General features: G+C 46.8%; 1 protein-coding gene across 1 annotated transcript in view; it reads right to left on the minus strand.

The window, feature by feature from the left end:
* Positions 1-334: 334 nt before the first annotated feature.
* Positions 335-19,700, minus strand: part of LOC115123760 (coiled-coil domain-containing protein 85C-A-like) — a 162,367-nt gene continuing 143,001 nt past the window's right edge. Inside the window, exons 3-6 of the mRNA XM_065026200.1 lie at positions 10,324-10,428; positions 5,216-5,311; positions 4,851-4,952; positions 335-2,875 (exon numbers count right to left, since the gene is read on the minus strand). Coding sequence (XP_064882272.1) covers positions 2,786-2,875; positions 4,851-4,952; positions 5,216-5,311; positions 10,324-10,428 — 393 coding nt within the window. The 3' untranslated portion in view covers positions 335-2,785. The remainder of the gene's footprint in view (positions 2,876-4,850; positions 4,953-5,215; positions 5,312-10,323; positions 10,429-19,700) is intronic.

The following is a 19,700-nucleotide window of genomic DNA, read 5'->3' on the forward strand; positions in this document are numbered from 1 at the left end:
GAAGCCCTGCTATAGTAACCATGCAGCTCTACCTGAAGCCCTGCTATAGTAACCATGCAGCTCTACCTGAAGCCCTGCTATAGTAACCATGCAGCTCTACCTGAAGCCCTGCTATAGTAACCATGCAGCTCTACCTGAAGCCCTGCTATAGTAACCATGCAGCTCTACCTGAAGCCCTGCTATAGTAACCATGCAGCTCTACCTGAAGCCCTGCTATAGTAACCATGCAGCTCTACCTGAAGCCCTGCTATAGTAACCATGCAGCTCTACCTGAAGCCCTGCTATAGTAACCATGCAGCTCTACCTGAAGCCCTGCTATAGTAACCATGCAGCTCTACCTGAAGCCCTGCTATAGTAACCATGCAGCTCTACCTGAAGCCCTGCTATAGTAACCATGCAGCTCTACCTGAAGCCCTCCTATAGTAACCATGCAGCTCTACCTGAAGCCCTGCTATAGTAACCATGCGCTCTACCTGAAGCCCTGCTACAGTAACCATGCAGCTCTACCTGAAGCCCTGCTATAGTAACCATGCAGCTCTACCCGAAGCCCTGCTATAGTAACCATGCAGCTTGACCTGAAGCCCTGCTACAGTAACCATGCAGCTCTACTGGTTTAAAGTGACACTGGTCCTATTCTAGGGGACTTCTTATGGAGCTCATCTGGGTTTCTATTCAGCATAAAACAAAACAAAAGGGCCCAGGTTCCCAAGAGCATCTAAAGGCTCATTTCATCGTTAGTAACTTCGTAGGAGCATCGTTAAATCTCGAGCTGTTTCCCAAAACCAACGTTACTAAAATTGTACTTGAAAAGCGCTTGTTATTTACTGACTGCATCAGACTGCTCTGCGTGTGAACAGCAAAGTACGTCGTCAGATACCTGCCGCATCACTTTGTACACAGAAAACCTCCGCTAAACAAAGAATCAAGATGTTTATCCGTCTCTCTCTGTGACCGCCGAAAACTTCAGAACCAAGTTGAGTACAAATACAAAGTTGCCAATGTCTCTGCCAATTAATACAAACAAGTGAAGGAAAAAATATGCTTCAAATGAAATGAGACGACTGCATTAAAAGATAAATAGCCCACCTACAGAATATACTATATATTGTATTTCGACGCTACTGAAAGAAATTTCATGTTCATTCAATTTAGATTTTATTTTACTGTTTGGCTCCTGTCTGCAATTTGTGCCTCATTCTATTTAATGATGTGTAGCCTAACATGTGCACAGTGATGTTCCACATCTTGATAAAGCTCCTTGTTATAGGGTAGGCATTAGATTAAGCCGCCTCAATATTTGCAGCCGTAGGTGATAATATCTCTCTAGGTAGCTGATCCATCGTCAGTATTGTGGAATAATTCTAATGTTAAGGTAAGATTTGAATGGAAGAAAGCTGATCCGAGAGCAGCGATGCCTTTCGTTCGATCCTTTCGTTCGATCCTACCGCCGTGTGAAACATGCTCCAACGAAGGCACTTAGCGAATGTTCTCTCTGTGTGGCGTTTTGGGAAACGCATGTTACATCTTGGGCCTTTGTAGGAAAGACGCATGTTACATCTTGGGCCTTTGTAGGAAAGACGCATGTTACATCTTGGGCCTTTGTAGGAAAGACGCATGTTACATCTTGGGCCTTTGTAGGAAAGACGCATGTTACATCTTGGGCCTTTGTAGGAAAGACGCATGTTACATCTTGGGCCTTTGTAGGAAAGACGCATGTTACATCTTGGGCCTTTTGTAGGAAAGACACATGTTACATCCTGGGCCTTTTGTAGGAAAGACACATGTTACATCCTGGGCCTTTTGTAGGAAAGACGCATGTTACATCTTGGGCCTTTTGTAGGAAAGACGCATGTTACATCTTGGGCCTTTTGTAGGAAAGACGCATGTTACATCTTGGGCCTTTTGTAGGAAAGACGCATGTTACATCTTGGGCCTTTTGTAGGAAAGACGCATGTTACATCTTGGGCCTTTGTAGGAAAGACGCATGTTACATCTTGGGCCTTTGTAGGAAAGACTCATGTTACATCTTGGGCCTTTGTAGGAAAGATGCATGTTACATCTTGGGCCTTTTGTAGGAAAGACTCATGTTACATCTTGGGCCTTTGTAGGAAAGACGCATGTTACATCCTGGGCCTTTTGTAGGAAAGATGCATGTTACATCTTGGGCCTTTTGTAGGAAAGACACATGTTACATCTTGGGCCTTTGTAGGAAAGACGCATGGTTGAAACAGTCGTAAGCCGAAGTTCCATCTCTATCGGGAAACCAGGCCCAGGAGAAGATGATGAAATCATCTTGTATGTATCTATGTAAACTGTCCCCAAATCAATGATACGAGGAACATGGCAAATCAGTGAAAGTAGCTGCCAGTTATCAACACTGGAAGTTCAAAATAAATGTATGTATGGGGAGTTGGCGAGGTGAGAGACAGATATCCATTCTGTACCTTTCCTGGGTCGTATAATGTCCAGTCACATACACCAGGTCATATCTAGAAGGGATACAGTTTGTCAAATTAATGCCAAAAGTGGATTTGTTGCATTTTAGCTAACCTAAACGTAATTCTCCTAACATGCTACATTAATTATCCTGCTGCGGAGGTTCTAACCTGCTTCAAAAAGTCCATCTGGACAAAAGCTGCATCCTATCTGGACAAAAGCCATATCCCAGGGGAATAGTGGGTGATGGGAACTGTAGTGGGAACAGGGTGTTATGAGTAGTGTAAGCAGTAGGAGTGGAGGTGGTGTCAGGTGAGCATAGGTAGTCTTCCTCTCTGGTTGCCGTGGACTACAGAGGGCCTTTGAACTGGTTGCCAGAGAGATGCTGTCTGATGGACGGCTTAGCTCCTGCTGCGTCGCCCAGCTTTCTCCACACCACCTGAACCCCCCCCACACACACACACACACACACACACACACACACACACACAAAGAAAACACAAACAAAAGGGTTATGTCCTCACTTGGTCTTTCACAAACTGAACCCCTGGTAGAATCTCTATGCATGTGAGATGAGAGGACCCAGGGTTTCTCGCTCTCGCTCTCGCTTAGAGATGGAGGAAGGTGAAGGCTTTAAATAATGGAGGGCGCGGAGGAGAGGAGAATACTCTGCTCTTTTTCCTGCCCCCTCAGATTCATTGCTCTGACAGTTGGGCTGCGGGAGCCTCTTACAAAAGACTCCAATTAGAACACACATGGAACAGAGGAACAACACGCTCCAATTAGAACACTGCTCCACAATGGAACAACACGCTCCAATTAGAACACTGCTCCACAATGGAACAACACGCTCCAATTAGAACACTGCTCCACAATGGAACAACACGCTCCAATTAGAACACTGCTCCACAATGGAACAACACGCTCCAATTAGAACACTGCTCCACAATGGAACAACACGCTCCAATTAGAACACTGCTCCACAATGGAACAACACGCTCCAATTAGAACACTGCTCCACAATGGAACAACACGCTCCAATTAGAACACTGCTCCACAATGGAACAACACGCTCCAATTAGAACACTGCTCCACAATGGAACAACACGCTCCAATTAGAACACTGCTCCACTATGGAACAACACGCTCCAATTAGAACACTGCTCCACTATGGAACAACACGCTCCAATTAGAACACTGCTCCACTATGGAACAACACGCTCCAATTAGAACACTGCTCCACAATGGAACAACACGCTCCAATTAGAACACTGCTCCACAATGGAACAACACGCTCCAATTAGAACACTGCTCCACTATGGAACAACACGCTCCAATTAGAACACTGCTCCACAATGGAACAACACGCTCCAATTAGAACACTGCTCCACAATGGAACAACACGCTCCAATTAGAACACTGCTCCACAATGGAACAACACGCTCCAATTAGAACACTGCTCCACAATGGAACAACACGCTCCAATTAGAACACTGCTCCACTATGGAACAACACGCTCCAATTAGAACACTGCTCCACTATGGAACAACACGCTCCAATTAGAACACTGCTCCACTATGGAACAACACGCTCCAATTAGAACACTGCTCCACAATGGAACAACACGCTCCAATTAGAACACTGCTCCACAATGGAACAACACGCTCCAATTAGAACACTGCTCCACAATGGAACAACACGCTCCAATTAGAACACTGCTCCACAATGGAACAACACGCTCCAATTAGAACACTGCTCCACAATGGAACAACACGCTCCAATTAGAACACTGCTCCACTATGGAACAACACGCTCCAATTAGAACACTGCTCCACAATGGAACAACACGCTCCAATTAGAACACTGCTCCACAATGGAACAACACGCTCCAATTAGAACACTGCTCCACAATGGAACAACACGCTCCAATTAGAACACTGCTCCACAATGGAACAACACGCTCCAATTAGAACACTGCTCCACAATGGAACAACACGCTCCAATTAGAACACTGCTCCACAATGGAACAACACGCTCCAATTAGAACACTGCTCCACAATGGAACAACACGCTCCAATTAGAACACTGCTCCACAATGGAACAACACGCTCCAATTAGAACACTGCTCCACAATGGAACAACACGCTCCAATTAGAACACTGCTCCACAATGGAACAACACGCTCCAATTAGAACACTGCTTGCAGGATGAGAGAGAGAGAGGGAGAGAAGAGAGAGAGAGACTGTACAACAAAGCTACAGTTCCTCCTAGTGCTTCATAGCTCTGAGCAAAATAGGCCACGGCGATGTAGTTACAAGACCCAGAAAACCAATACTCATGTTTCTACCTGCACTAATAACGCATCAGGTGAGGGAGACAGATGAGAAGAGAAGGAGAAAGAAAAGACTCCTTACATTACACATCTCTCTGACGATGGCCTTCTCCTTCTCACTCAGATCCTCCTCGTAGTCCTCTGGGCCCTGCTTCTTATCCAGGTTCTCATGCACCGCCAACACCTGGTAGAATCAGGCATATGGTCATGAAACCAAGTTAGGGAATCAATGTGATTCATTGTTTAAAGCAGCAGTCTCTCACAACACATCAACAACAACAACCTAGTCTTGCAGATACAATGGATGCTCAAGTGAAAGTCCTTGTTTTGTGCTGTTATTTTAAAATAAATCAAATACACAGAGAAAATAATTTTAAAAACCAGATCCACAAATACACATGTATTTGAACCCAAGTCTGTGTGAGAGATAACGTCAAGTTGTCATACCTTCATAGCGTGGACCACAGACTCTGGTTTCTGAACACAGGGCAGGTAGCCTGTTACCGGGGTTGACTCACTGGTGGGGAGGCGACCAACCGTGCCCTGAGAGAGGAGAAAGACCCAGTTAGTCTGGTGGGGAGGCGACCAACCGTGCCCTGAGAGAGGAGAAAGACCCAGTTAGTCTGGTGGGGAGGCGACCAACCGTGCCCTGAGAGAGGAGAAAGACCCAGTTAGTCTGGTGGGGAGGCGACCAACCGTGCCCTGAGAGAGGAGAAAGACCCAGTTAGTCTGGTGGGGAGGCGACCAACCGTGTCCTGAGAGAGGAGAAAGACCCAGTTAGTCTGGTGGGGAGGTGACCAACCGTGCCCTGAGAGAGGAGAAAGACCCAGTTAGTCTGGTGGGGAGGCGACCAACCGTGCCCTGAGAGAGGAGAAAGACCGAGTTAGTCTGGTGGGGAGGCGACCAACCGTGACCTGAGAGAGGAGAAAGACCCAGTTAGTCTGGTGGGGAGGCGACCAACCGTGCCCTGAGAGAGGAGAAAGACCCAGTTAGTCTGGTGGGGAGGCGACCAACCGTGCCCTGAGAGAGGAGAAAGACCGAGTTAGTCTGGTGGGGAGGCGACCAACCGTGCCCTGAGAGAGGAGAAAGACCCAGTTAGTCTGGTGGGGAGGCGACCAACCGTGCCCTGAGAGAGGAGAAAGACCCAGTTAGTCTGGTGGGGAGGCGACCAACCGTGCCCTGAGAGAGGAGAAAGACCGAGTTAGTCTGGTGGGGAGGCGACCAACCGTGCCCTGAGAGAGGAGAAAGACCCAGTTAGTCTGGTGGGGAGGTGACCAACCGTGCCCTGAGAGAGGAGAAAGACCGAGTTAGTCTGGTGGGGAGGCGACCAACCGTGCCCTGAGAGAGGAGAAAGACCCAGTTAGTCTGGTGGGGAGGCGACCAACCGTGCCCTGAGAGAGGAGAAAGACCCAGTTAGTCTGGTGGGGAGGCGACCAACCGTGCCCTGAGAGAGGAGAAAGACTGAGTTAGTCTGGTGGGGTGGGGAGGCGACCAACCGTGCCCTGAGAGAGGAGAAAGACCCAGTTAGTCTGGTGGGGAGGTGACCAACCGTGCCCTGAGAGAGGAGAAAGACCCAGTTAGTCTGGTGGGGAGGCGACCAACCGTGCCCTGAGAGAGGAGAAAGACCCAGTTAGTCTGGTGGGGAGGCGACCAACCGTGCCCTGAGAGAGGAGAAAGACCCAGTTAGTCTGGTGGGGAGGCGACCAACCGTGCCCTGAGAGAGGAGAAAGACCCAGTTAGTCTGGTGGGGAGGCGACCAACCGTGCCCTGAGAGAGGAGAAAGACAGAGTTAGTCTGGTGGGGAGGTGACCATTCGTGTCTGCTATTCCAAACTATTTGTAATTGCTTGAAGTTACTTACTTACTGTATAGGTAAGGCCTAACCACAAAAGTAACATTCCTTTTGTTCCTTCCTTTCTTTTGTAGGTGAAACCCACCGTGTGAGATGTGTTAGCAGAACTGCTGTGCTGGGCCAGATATGAGTTCTATTCCTTGCTGGGTAAGGCTTTTGTATAAGTAAAGGTTTTGGACAGTGCAGAGAAACACACAGCTCCAGGTGGTGTTTACTATTCATATGATTGTTGAGACCTGGCTCAGTTTCCTGCATAATCAGCCTGTTTTAGGTCTTCCAGTACAGGGAGAGAGAAATACTGTCAGAAACTATGGTCCGTAGGTTGACACACTGTTAGAAACTATGGTCCGTAGGATAACACACTGTTATAAACTATGGTCCGTAGGTTAACACACTGTCAGAAACTATGGTCCGTAGGATAACACACTGTTATAAACTATGGTCCGTAGGTTAACACACTGTCAGAAACTATGGTCCGTAGGTTGACACACTGTCAGAAACTATGGTCCGTAGGTTAACACACTGTCAGAAACTATGGTCCGTAGGATAACACACTGTTAGAAACTATGGTCCGTAGGTTAACACACTGTCAGAAACTATGGTCCGTAGGATAACACACTGTTAGAAACTATGGTCCGTAGGATAACACACTGTTAGAAACTATGGTCCGTAGGTTGACACACTGTTAGAAACTATGGTCCGTAGGATAACACACTGTTAGAAACTATGGTCCGTAGGATAACACACTGTTAGAAACTATGGTCCGTAGGATAACACACTGTTAGAAACTATGGTCCGTAGGTTGACACACTGTTAGAAACTATGGTCCGTAGGATAACACACTGTTAGTAACTATGGTCCGTAGGATAACACACTGTTAGAAACTATGGTCCGTAGGATAACACACTGTTAGAAACTATGGTCCGTAGGATAACACACTGTTAGAAACTATGGTCCGTAGGATAACACACTGTCAGAAACTATGGTCCGTAGGTTAACACACTGTTAGAAACTATGGTCCGTAGGATAACACACTGTTAGAAACTATGGTCCGTAGGTTGACACACTGTTAGAAACTATGGTCCGTAGGATAACACACTGTTAGAAACTATGGTCCGTAGGATAACACACTGTTAGAAACTATGGTCCGTAGGATAACACACTGTTAGAAACTATGGTCCGTAGGTTGACACACTGTTAGAAACTATGGTCCGTAGGATAACACACTGTTAGAAACTATGGTCCGTAGGTTGACACACTGTTAGAAACTATGGTCCGTAGGTTGACACACTGTTAGAAACTATGGTCCGTAGGATAACACACTGTTAGAAACTATGGTCCGTAGGATAACACACTGTTAGAAACTATGGTCCGTAGGTTGACACACTGTTAGAAACTATGGTCCGTAGGATAACACACTGTTAGAAACTATGGTCCGTAGGTTGACACACTGTTAGAAACTATGGTCCGTAGGATAACACACTGTTAGAAACTATGGTCCGTAGGTTGACACACTGTTAGAAACTATGGTCCGTAGGATAACACACTGTTAGAAACTATGGTCCGTAGGTTGACACACTGTTAGAAACTATGGTCCGTAGGATAACACACTGTTAGAAACTATGGTCCGTAGGTTGACACACTGTTAGAAACTATGGTCCGTAGGATAACACACTGTTAGAAACTATGGGATACAGTGTTAAAACGAGGAATAGGAGCGGACTATCTAGTGTCGGCGTGAATGAAATGAAGGCAGTGTTGTCTAACTAAAACATGCACACTCACACACAACGTGACCTGAAAGTGGAAGTGGGGCAGAACAAAGAGAGAGCAGAGGACCAACTATATATAAAACCATGATGATGATGGTGATGGGAGAAGAAGCAATCCTATTAACTAACTATTAACTAAGAGAGAACAGGAAGTTCAGAATCATCTCTCTGTCTCTCTGTCTCTGTGTCCCTGTGCGTGTGTTCCACTAAGACCATCTCTTACGCTTGGATGAACACATCAGAAGCCAGCCAATCAATCACAGTACAGACCATAATGAGATGGAGACGTCATGACAACTGGACCAAAACAAGATGCACGGTTAAGGGCTGGCCTTAGGCACGATACAGCCCTTAGCCGTGGTATATTGGCCTTATACCACAACCCCCCGAGGTGCCCTATTCCACAAACCCCAGAGGTGCCCTATTCCACAAACCCCCGAAGTGTCCTATTCCACAAACCCCTGAGGTGCCCAATTCCACAAACCCCCCCAGGTTCCCAATTCCACAAACCCCTGAGGTGCCCTATTCCACAAACCCCCGAAGTGCCCTATTCCACAAACCCCTGAGGTGCCCAATTCCACAAACCCCTGAGGTGCCCAATTCCACAAACCCCTGAGGTGCCCAATTCCACAAACCCCTGAGGTGCCCAATTCCACAAACCCCCGAGGTGCCCAATTCCACAAACCCCCGAGGTGCCCTATTCCACAAACCCCCGAGGTGCCCTATTCCACAAACCCCCGAGGTGCCCTATTCCACAAACCCCCGAGGTGCCCTATTCCACAAACCCCCGAGGTGCCCTATTCCACAAACCCCCGAGGTGCCCTATTCCACAAACCTCCGAGGTGCCCTATTCCACAAACCCCCGAGGTGCCCTATTCCACAAACCCCCCAGGTTCCCAATTCCACAAACCCCCCAGGTTCCCAAGGTTCCCACAAACCCCGAGGTGCCCTATTCCACAAACCCCGAGGTGCCCTATTCCACAAACCCCGAGGTGCCCAATTCCACAAACCCCGAGGTGCCCTATTCCACAAACCCCGAGGTGCCCTATTCCACAAACCCCCGAGGTGCCCAATTCCACAAACCCGCGAGGTGCCCTATTCCACAACCCCCCCGAGGTGCCTTATTCCACAACCCCCCCGAGGTGCCTTATTCCACAAACCCCCGAGGTGCCTTATTGCTATTATAAACTAGTTATGAACATAATAAGATATACTACGGATTTCAGCCAATCAGCATTCAGGGCTCGAACCACACAGTTTATAATAGAACATATAGTTCTGTATGTAGGGCCTTTGGACTGGGTCTTAGGTCTAGCTGTATGTAGGGCCTTGGGACTGGGTCTTAGGTCTAGCTGTATGTAGGGCCTTTGGACTGGGTCTTAGGTCTAGCTGTATGTAGGGCCTTTGGACTGGGTCTTAGGTCTAGCTGTATGTAGGGCCTTGGGACTGGGTCTTAGGTCTAGCTGTATGTAGGGCCTTTGGACTGGGTCTTAGGTCTCGCTGTATGTACGGCCTTTGGACTGGGTCTTAGGTCTAGCTGTATGTAGGGCCTTTGGACTGGGTCTTAGGTCTAGCTGTATGTAGGGCCTTTGGACTGGGTCTTAGGTCCAGCTGTATGTAGGGCCTTTGGACTGGGTCTTAGGTCTAGCTGTATGTAGGGCCTTTGGACTGGGTCTTAGGTCTAGCTGTATGTAGGGCCTTGGGACTGTGTCTAATTAATTTCATAGTACATGATTCAGTTGAAACAGGCTCTGGAAAGACAGAAGCCTAAAGGCCTGGAGAGCCCGTGGTTTATAATGGGTGGTTGTGATGTTAGAGAGAGAGTGGGAGAAAGACATGCAAAGAGGATAGCTGTAAGAACAGCAGTGGGAAGATGTCTGTTTATAGTTAGTAAAGAGGTGTGTGTGTGTCTGTCTGTGTGTGTGTTCTCACGTTGTGCAGTGCATCTTGGCGTCGTGGCAGGGATGACAGCTGAGACTCAGAGTGGTACAGGGTCATCCCCTTCCTCAGGACACGCAGGTCCCCTGGGTTACACTGCTGCTGGGGAGACAGAGAGAGATTATCACACACTGTTCAATACCCACATCACAGCCCCCAGACCCTACCAACACACTGTTCAATACCCACATCACAGCCCCCAGACCCTACCAACACACTGTTCAATACCCACATCACAGCCCCCAGACCCTACCAACACACTGTTCAATACCCACATCACAGCCCCCAGAACCTACCAACACACTGTTCAATACCCACATCACAGCCCCCAGACCCTACCAACACACTGTTCAATACCCACATCACAGCCCCCAGACCCTACCAACACACTGTTCAATACCCACATCACAGCCCCCCTACCAGAACCTCACAGCCCCCAAACACCAACACACTGTTCAATACCCACATCACAGCCCCCAGACCCTACCAACACACTGTTCAATACCCACATCACAGCCCCCAGACCCTACCAACACACTGTTCAATACCCAGACAGCCCCCAGACCCTACCAACACACTGTTCAATACCCGCATCACAGCCCCCAGACCCTACCAACACACTGTTCAATACCCACATCACAGCCCCAGACCCTACCAACACACTGTTCAATACCCACATCACAGCCCCCAGAACCTACCAACACACTGTTCAATACCCACATCACAGCCCCCAGACCCTACCAACACACTGTTCAATACCCACATCACAGCCCCAGACCCTACCAACACACTCACAGCCCCCAGACCTACCAACACACTGTTCAATACCCACATCACAGCCCCCAGACCCTACCAACACACTGTTCAATACCCACATCACAGCCCCTAGAACCTACCAACACACTGTTCAATACCCACATCACAGCCCCCAGACCCTACCAACACACTGTTCAATACCCACATCACAGCCCCCAGACCCTACCAACACACTGTTCAATACCCACATCACAGCCCCCAGACCCTACCAACACACTGTTCAATATCCACATCACAGCCCCCAGACCCTACCAACACACTGTTCAATACCCACATCACAGCCCCCAGACCCTACCAACACACTGTTCAATACCCACATCACAGCCCCCAGACCCTACCAACACACTGTTCAATACCCACATCACAGCCCCCAGACCCTACCAACACACTGTTCAATACCCACATCACAGCCCCCAGACCCTACCAACACACTGTTCAATACCCACATCACAGCCCCCAGACCCTACCAACACACTGCTCAATACCCACATCACAGCCCCCAGACCCTACCAACACACTGTTCAATACCCACATCACAGCCCCCAGACCCTACCAACACACTGTTCAATACCCACATCACAGCCCCCAGACCCTACCAACACACTGTTCAATATCCACATCACAGCCCCCAGAACCTACCAACACACTGTTCAATATCCACATCACAGCCCCCAGAACCTACCAACACACTGTTCAATACCCACATCACAGCCCCCAGAACCTACCAACACACTGTTCAATACCCACATCACAGCCCCCAGAACCTACCAACACACTGTTCAATACCCACATCACAGCCCCCAGAACCTACCAACACACTGCTCAATACCCACATCACAGCCCCCAGACCCTACCAACACACTGTTCAATACCCACATCACAGCCCCAGACCCTACCAACACACTGTTCAATACCCACATCACAGCCCCCAGACCCTACCAACACACTGTTCAATACCCACATCACAGCCCCAGACCCTACCAACACACTGTTCAATACCCACATCACAGCCCCCAGACCCTACCAACACACTGTTTAATACCCACATCACAGCCCCCAGAACCTACCAACACACTGTTCAATACCCACATCACAGCCCCCAGACCCCATGAACACACTGTTCAATACCCACATCACAGCCCCCAGAACCTACCAACACACTGTTGTGCACAGGAATAGGAGGCCAAAAATGTCTCATATGGAAATATTCTGAAATGCTGTCCTCTACGTATTATCTCATATTCATAAAGATCACAAGTCCCTGGGCGTTCTAACTAGCCATCCACCCATCTGTCTGTCTGTAGGGAGAATTGCCAATGTTTCTTATGACATTTCCAGAGTCACGCACGTCCAGCACTTTGTGTGTGTGGTCACGTGATGGCTGGAAGAACCTTGTAAATCTAGCTATAAATAACACAGTGAGCGGTTTGTGTATGTGTCGCATCTGGTGCAGAACACAGCCTTCTCCCACAACGACAACGCACTCCAGAGAGACAACTAGCACTCCATCACTGCACCTCTGGCTCATGCTGCTTCACATTCCCCATCCATCACTCCTCTAGCATTCCCCATCCCATCACTCCTCTAGGCATTCCCCATCCAATCACTCCTCTAGCATTCCCCATCCCATCACTCCTCTAGCATTTCCCCATCCCATCACTCAGCATTTCCCTCCCATCACTCCTCCCCATCCATCACTCCTCTAGCATTCCCCATCCATCACTCCTCTAGCATTCCCCATCCATCACTCCTCTAGCATTCCCCATCCCATCACTCCTCTAGCATTCCCCATCCCATCACTCCTCTAGCATTCCCCATCCCATCACTCCTCTAGCATTCCCCATCCCATCACTCCTCTAGCATTCCCCATCCATCACTCCTCTAGCATTCCCCATCCATCACTCCTCTAGCATTCCCCATCCATCACTCCTCTAGCATTCCCCATCCCATCACTCCTCTAGCATTCCCCATCCATCACTCCTCTAGCATTCCCCATCCATCACTCCTCTAGCATTCCCCATCCATCACTCCTCTAGCATTCCCCATCCCATCACTCCTCTAGCATTCCCCATCCATCACTCCTCTAGCATTCCCCATCCCATCACTCCTCTAGCATTCCCCATCCATCACTCCTCTAGAATTCCCCAACCATCACTCCTCTAGCATTCCCCATCCATCACTCCTCTAGCATTCCCCATCCATCACTCCTCTAGCATTCCCCATCCATCACTCCTCTAGCATTCCCCATCCATCACTCCTCTAGCATTCCCCATCCATCACTCCTCTAACATTCCCCATCCATCACTCCTCTAACATTCCCCATCCATCACTCCTCTAACATTTACATTTAAGTCATTTAGCAGACGCTCTTATCCAGAGCGACTTACAAATTGGTGCATTCACCTTATGACATCCAGTGGAGCAGCCACTTACAATAGTGCATCTAAATCTTTTAAGGGGGGTGAGAAGGATTACTTTATCCTACTTTATCCTATCCTAGGTATTCCTTAAAGAGGTGGGGTTTCAGGTGTCTCCATTCCCCATCCATCACTCCTCTAGCATTTCCCATCACATCACTCCTCTAGTATGCCCCCATCACATCACTCCTCTAACATTCCCCCATCAGTCTTTAACCATTCCTCCTTGCTCTTCTTCCATCCCCCCCTTTACTCCTCCAGCATTCCCCCCTCAGTCTTTAAAACTTGTTACGGCTAGACAATCCGCTAGCGGAACCCCTCGACAACATCCGGTGAAATGGCAGAATGCCAAATTCAAATTAAATGACTATAAATATTAAACTTGACATCATGAAATCACACATGCAAATTAAACACCAAATTAAAGCTACACTTGTTGTTGATCCAGCCAACGTGTCAGATTTCAAAAAGACTTTACGGTGAAAGCAAACCATGCGATTATCGGAGGATAGCACCCCACCAAACAAACACATGACATTCATATTTCAACACGCCAGGCACGACACACAACTCAGAAATAACTATATAATTCATGCCTTACCTTTGAAGATTATTTTGTTTTGTTGGCACTCCAATATGTCCCATAAACATCACAAATGGTCCTTTTGTCCGATTAATTCCGTCGTTATATCTCCAAAATGTTCATTTATTTGGCGTGTGTGATCCAGCAAAACACCGGTTCCAACTCGCGCAACATGACTACAAAATATCTAATAAGTTACCTGTAAACTTGTTGCAAGCATTTCAAACAACTTTCCTAATACAACTTTAGGTATTTTTTTACGTAAATAGTAGATAAAATTTAAGACGAGGTAAACTGCATATAATAGCGGATAAAAACGAGGTGGAGCGAGCTTTCAGGTCGTGCGCCCCTAACAAACAGTACACTTCACTCGACCCTCATTCTGAACTGCCCTACTGCTTAATTTCTCAAAGGGAAAAACATCAACCAATTTTAAATACTGTTGACATCCAGTGGAAGCGATAGGAACTGCAAGCAAGTCCCACAGAAATCTAAATCCCCATAGAAAACCCATTGAAAAGAGAGTGACCTCAAATGTTTTCCTAGATGGATTTGTCTCAGGTTTTCGCCTGCCATGTCAGTTCTGTTATACACACAGACATCACTCAAACATTTTTAGAAACTTTAGAGTGTTTTCTTTATAAATCTACCAATTATATGCATATCCTAGCTTCTGGGCCTGAGTAGCAGGCAGCTTACTTTGGGCAAACTTTTCATCCGGACGTGAAAATACTGCCCCCTAGCCCGAAGAGGTTAACCATTCCTCCTTGCTCTTCTTCCATCCTCCCATTTACTCCTCCAGTATTACCCCATCAGTCTTTAACCATTCCTCTTAGCTCCTTTCACATTTTAACATTGCATCACACCCCTCCGCCTCATTTCTTTATCTCTCCCTTGGCTCCCAATGAAAACAGAGCCTCAGTCGCTGCTTTCAGCCTCAACCAGGAATCCCACATCTTTCCTCGGCTTAAACTCATTGGTATTATGCTTTAAATAAAAAACAAACTTCCCAACTTCCACTTCTGAATCTTATGCTGCTGATAGAGACAAACAGAACTATACACCATTGGTCTGTAAGACAGACTGGCATCTCCTCATTGCAACAGCCCTGTTCCCCATCCATCACAATGTCCTGAGAGGTGACTGGAAGACTGGGAGTTATCCTGTCTGAGTTTTGATACTGAGGGGGTGACGTGGAACAGGTGAGCACGACACACTAGGACAGTCCTCTCCTCTTCTCCTGTTCACTCTTACCAGACTGTTGAACTACTCAGACCGACTCAGCCAGAGTAACACTACACCGGTCTGTGTAAAGACTGTTGAACTACTCAGACCGACTCAGCCAGAGTAACACTACACCGGTCTGTCTAAAGACTTGTTGAACTACTCAGACCGACTCAGCCAGAGTAACACTACACCGGTCTGTCTAAAGACTGTTGAACTACTCAGACCGACTCAGCCAGAGTAACACTACACCGGTCTGTCTAAAGACTGTTGAACTACTCAGGCCGACTCAGCCAGAGTAACACTACACCGGTCTGTCTAAAGACTGTTGAACTACTCAGACCGACTCAGCCAGAGTAACACTACACCGGTCTGTGTAAAGACTGTTGAACTACTCAGACCGACTCAGCCAGAGTAACACTACACCGGTCTGTCTAAAGACTGTTGAACTACTCAGACCGACTCAGCCAGAGTAACACTACACCGGTCTGTCTAAAGACTGTTGAACTACTCAGACCGACTCAGCCAGAGTAACACTACACCGGTCTGTCTAAAGACTGTTGAACTACTCAGACCGACTCAGCCAGAGTAACACTACACCGGTCTGTCTAAAGTGGACCATGTGCAGTAGGACAGTCTAAAGTGGACCATGTGCAGTAGGACAGTGAACAAGGGGACTGTTATAATAAACACACTTCAATACTCAAGTAGACAGAAGTCACTTCAAAAATTATTTAAGTACTTTTGAAGTAGTTTTCAGGCCAGTGTTTTTGTATATGTGTATGTTAAATAAGAGGTATGTAGACTTCTTTCTATTGTGTCTCTGTCTTTCCACTGTTGTGTCTCGGTCTTTCCACTGTTGTGTCTCGGTCTTTCCACTGTTGTGTCTCGGTCTTTCCACTGTTGTGTCTCGGTCTTTCCACTGTTGTGTCTCGGTCTTTCCACTGTTGTGTCTCGGTCTTTCCACTGTTGTGTCTCGGTCTTTCCACTGTTGTGTCTCGGTCTTTCCACTGTTGTGTCTCGGTCTTTCCACTGTTGTGTCTCGGTCTTTCCACTGTTGTGTCTCGGTCTTTCCACTGTTGTGTCTCGGTCTTTCCACTGTTGTGTCTCGGTCTTTGCACTGTTGTGTCTCGGTCTTTGCACTGTTGTGTCTCGGTCTTTCCACTGTTGTGTCTCGGTCTTTCCACTGTTGTGTCTCGGTCTTTCCACTGTTGTGTCTAGGTCTTTCCACTGTTGTATCTAGGTCTTTCCACTGTTGTATCTAGGTCTTTCCACTGTTGTATCTCGGTCTTTCCACTGTGGTATCTAGGTCTTTCCACTGTTGTATCTAGGTCTTTCCACTGTGGTATCTAGGTCTTTCCACTGTTGTATCTAGGTCTTTCCACTGTTGTATCTAGGTCTTTCCACTGTTGTATCTAGGTCTTTCCACTGTTGTATCTCGGTCTTTCCACTGTTGTATCTTGGTCTTTCCACTGTGGTATCTAGCCCACAGCATAATCCGTCTTTACAAAGTTTAAAGTGTAAATCCAGCCAGTTTGGAGGGTCAATATTCCATTCTAATGCTCTTATTGTTTCCTTCACAATCAACTACGTTTCACTGCTTCACCTTCACAAGACTGGGACGTTAGGAAATATCTCCACAGAACAGGGAAGGAGGAAATATCTCCACAGAACAGGGAAGGAGGAAATATCTCCACAGAACAGGGAAGGAGGAAATATCTCCACAGAACAGGGAAGGAGGAAATATCTCAACAAGAACCAACCAAATATCACAGATGATTGTGAAATAGACACAAATTGCTTATTTGAAATTAATGACCGGCACACAAAAAAGTAAATTTTTTGCACTACACAATTTTGTATATAGTGAATTTCAAATCACAGAAAGTCAGTAGGTTACTTAATTAAGATAAACGATAGGAGACAACTTTAGCATTGTATCTAATTAGCTACTTTGCAACTACTTACTACTTTTGAATTACTTTAACTATTAGCATGTTAGCTAACCCTTCCCCTAACCCTCACCTTAAACCTTTAACCTAAGTCCTAACCCAAACCTTAACCCTATAAAGCTACAATATGTAACTTTTTGGGCGACCTGACCAAATTCACATAGAAATGTGAGTTATAGACCCTTCTTTCTCATTGAAAGCAAGTCTACGAAGCGATAGCTCTGTTTTACGTGTACTATTTCTATGCTTACCGTTCTTAAGTTTAGTTTTTGTGTTTTTTACTTTTGATTCTGTATAATAACTTCAAACAGATGAAACTACAATATTGTTTATGGAGAAGATATTTCACAGCGGTTTAGATGACACTATGATTCTCTACACAATGACTGCTTGTTTTGTCACAAACTGAAATTAGGGAAACTAAACTCAGCAAAAAAATAAACGTCATCTCACTGTCCACTGCGTTTATTTTCAGCAAACTTAACATGTGTAAATATTTGTATGAACAGAACAAGATTCAACAACTGAGACATAAACTGAACAAGTTCCACAGACATGTGACTAACAGAAATGGAATAATGTGTCCCTGAACAAAGGGGGTGGGTTCAAAATCAAAAGTAACAGTCAATATCTGGTGTGGCCACCAGCTGCATTAAGTACTGCAGTGCATCTCCTCCTCATGGACTGCACCAGATTTGCCAGTTCTTGCTGTGAGACGTTTCCCCACTCTTTCACCAAGGCACCTGCAAGTTCCCGGACATTCCTGGGAGGAATGGCCCTAGCCCTCACCCTCCGATCCAACAGGTCCCAGACGTGCTCAATGGGATAGAGATCAGGACTCTTCGCTTGGCCATGGCAGAACACTGACATTCCTGTCTTGCAGGAAATCACGCACAAAACGAGCAGTATGGTTGGTGGCATTGTCATGCTGGAGAGTCATGTCAGGATGAGCCTGCAGGAAGGATACCACATGAGGGAGGAGAATGTCTTCCCTGTAACGTACAGCGTTGAGATTGCCTGCAATGACAACCAGCTCAGTCCGATGATGCTGTGACACACCGCCCCAGACCATGACAGACCCTCCACCCTACCTGTCCCGCAGGTGTGATGTTCAGATGTACTGATCCTGTGCAGGTGTTGTTACATGTGGTCTGCCACGGCGAGGGTCATCAGCTGTCCATCCTGTCTCCCTGTAGCGCTGTCTTAGGTGTCTCACAGTACGGACATTGCAATTTATTGCCCTGGCCACATCCTTGCAGCATGCCTAAGGCATGTTCACGCAGATGAGCAGGGACCCTAGGCATCTTTCTTTTAGGGTTTTTCAGAGTCAGTAGAAAGGCCTCTTTAGTGTCCTAAGTTTTCATAACTGTGATCTTAATTGCCTACCGTCTGTAAGCTGTTAGTGTCTTAACGACCGATCCACAGGTGCATGTCCATTAATTGTTTATGGTTCATTGAACAAGCATAGCAAACTGTGTTTACAATTAATATCTGTGAAGTTATTTGGATTTTTACGAATTATCTTTGAAAGACAGGGTCCTGAAAAAGGGACGTTACTTTTTTGCTGAGTTTATTAGAATTTTAGCAAACATGAAATGGCAGAACGATTTCTGCATCGTGTACCTTTTTAACAATAAAAAAATGTTTACTCATTTAGCAGATGCTCTTCCCCAGAGCAACTTACAGAAGTGAGTGAATACATTTTAATGTTTGTTTGCACTGGCCCCCCATGGGAATTCAAACCACAACCCTGGCATGCTCTACCAACTGAGCCACACGGGACAACTAAGCTAGCATGTAACCTAACCTTAACCCCTAACCTTAACGCCTATCCTAGCTAACGTTAGCCACCTAGCTAGCTAGCTAACATTAACCACCTAGCTAGCTAACATTAACCACCTAGCTAGCTAACATTAACCACCTAGCTAGCTAGCTAACATTAACCACCTAGCTAGCTAGCTAACATGAACCACCTAGCTAGCTAGCTAACATGAACCACCTAGCCAGCTAGCTAACATTAACCACAACAAATGGGACATGTAATGCACATGAAATGCGTTGTGGTGGAAATTGTGTAATACTCACAGAAAAGTGTGCCAGTCGCGAATTTCAAATAAGTCATTTGTGTCTGTTTCACAATTTTCAGCAGATATGCGTCAGGTAACTTCCGGCGCCGACAGAGATGGCCGCCTCGCTTCGCGTTCCTAGGAAACTATGCATTTTTTTTTTTTTTTACGTGTTATTTCTTACATTAGTACCCCAGGTCATCTTAGGTTTCATTACATACAGTCGAGAAGAACTACTGAATATAAGATCAGCGTCAACTCACCATCAGTACGACCAAAAATATGATTTTCGCGATGCGGATCCTGTGTTCTG

The sequence above is a fragment of the Oncorhynchus nerka genome, linkage group LG13, assembly GCF_034236695.1.
Source record: "Oncorhynchus nerka isolate Pitt River linkage group LG13, Oner_Uvic_2.0, whole genome shotgun sequence".
Classification (NCBI taxonomy): Eukaryota; Metazoa; Chordata; class Actinopteri; order Salmoniformes; family Salmonidae; genus Oncorhynchus; species Oncorhynchus nerka.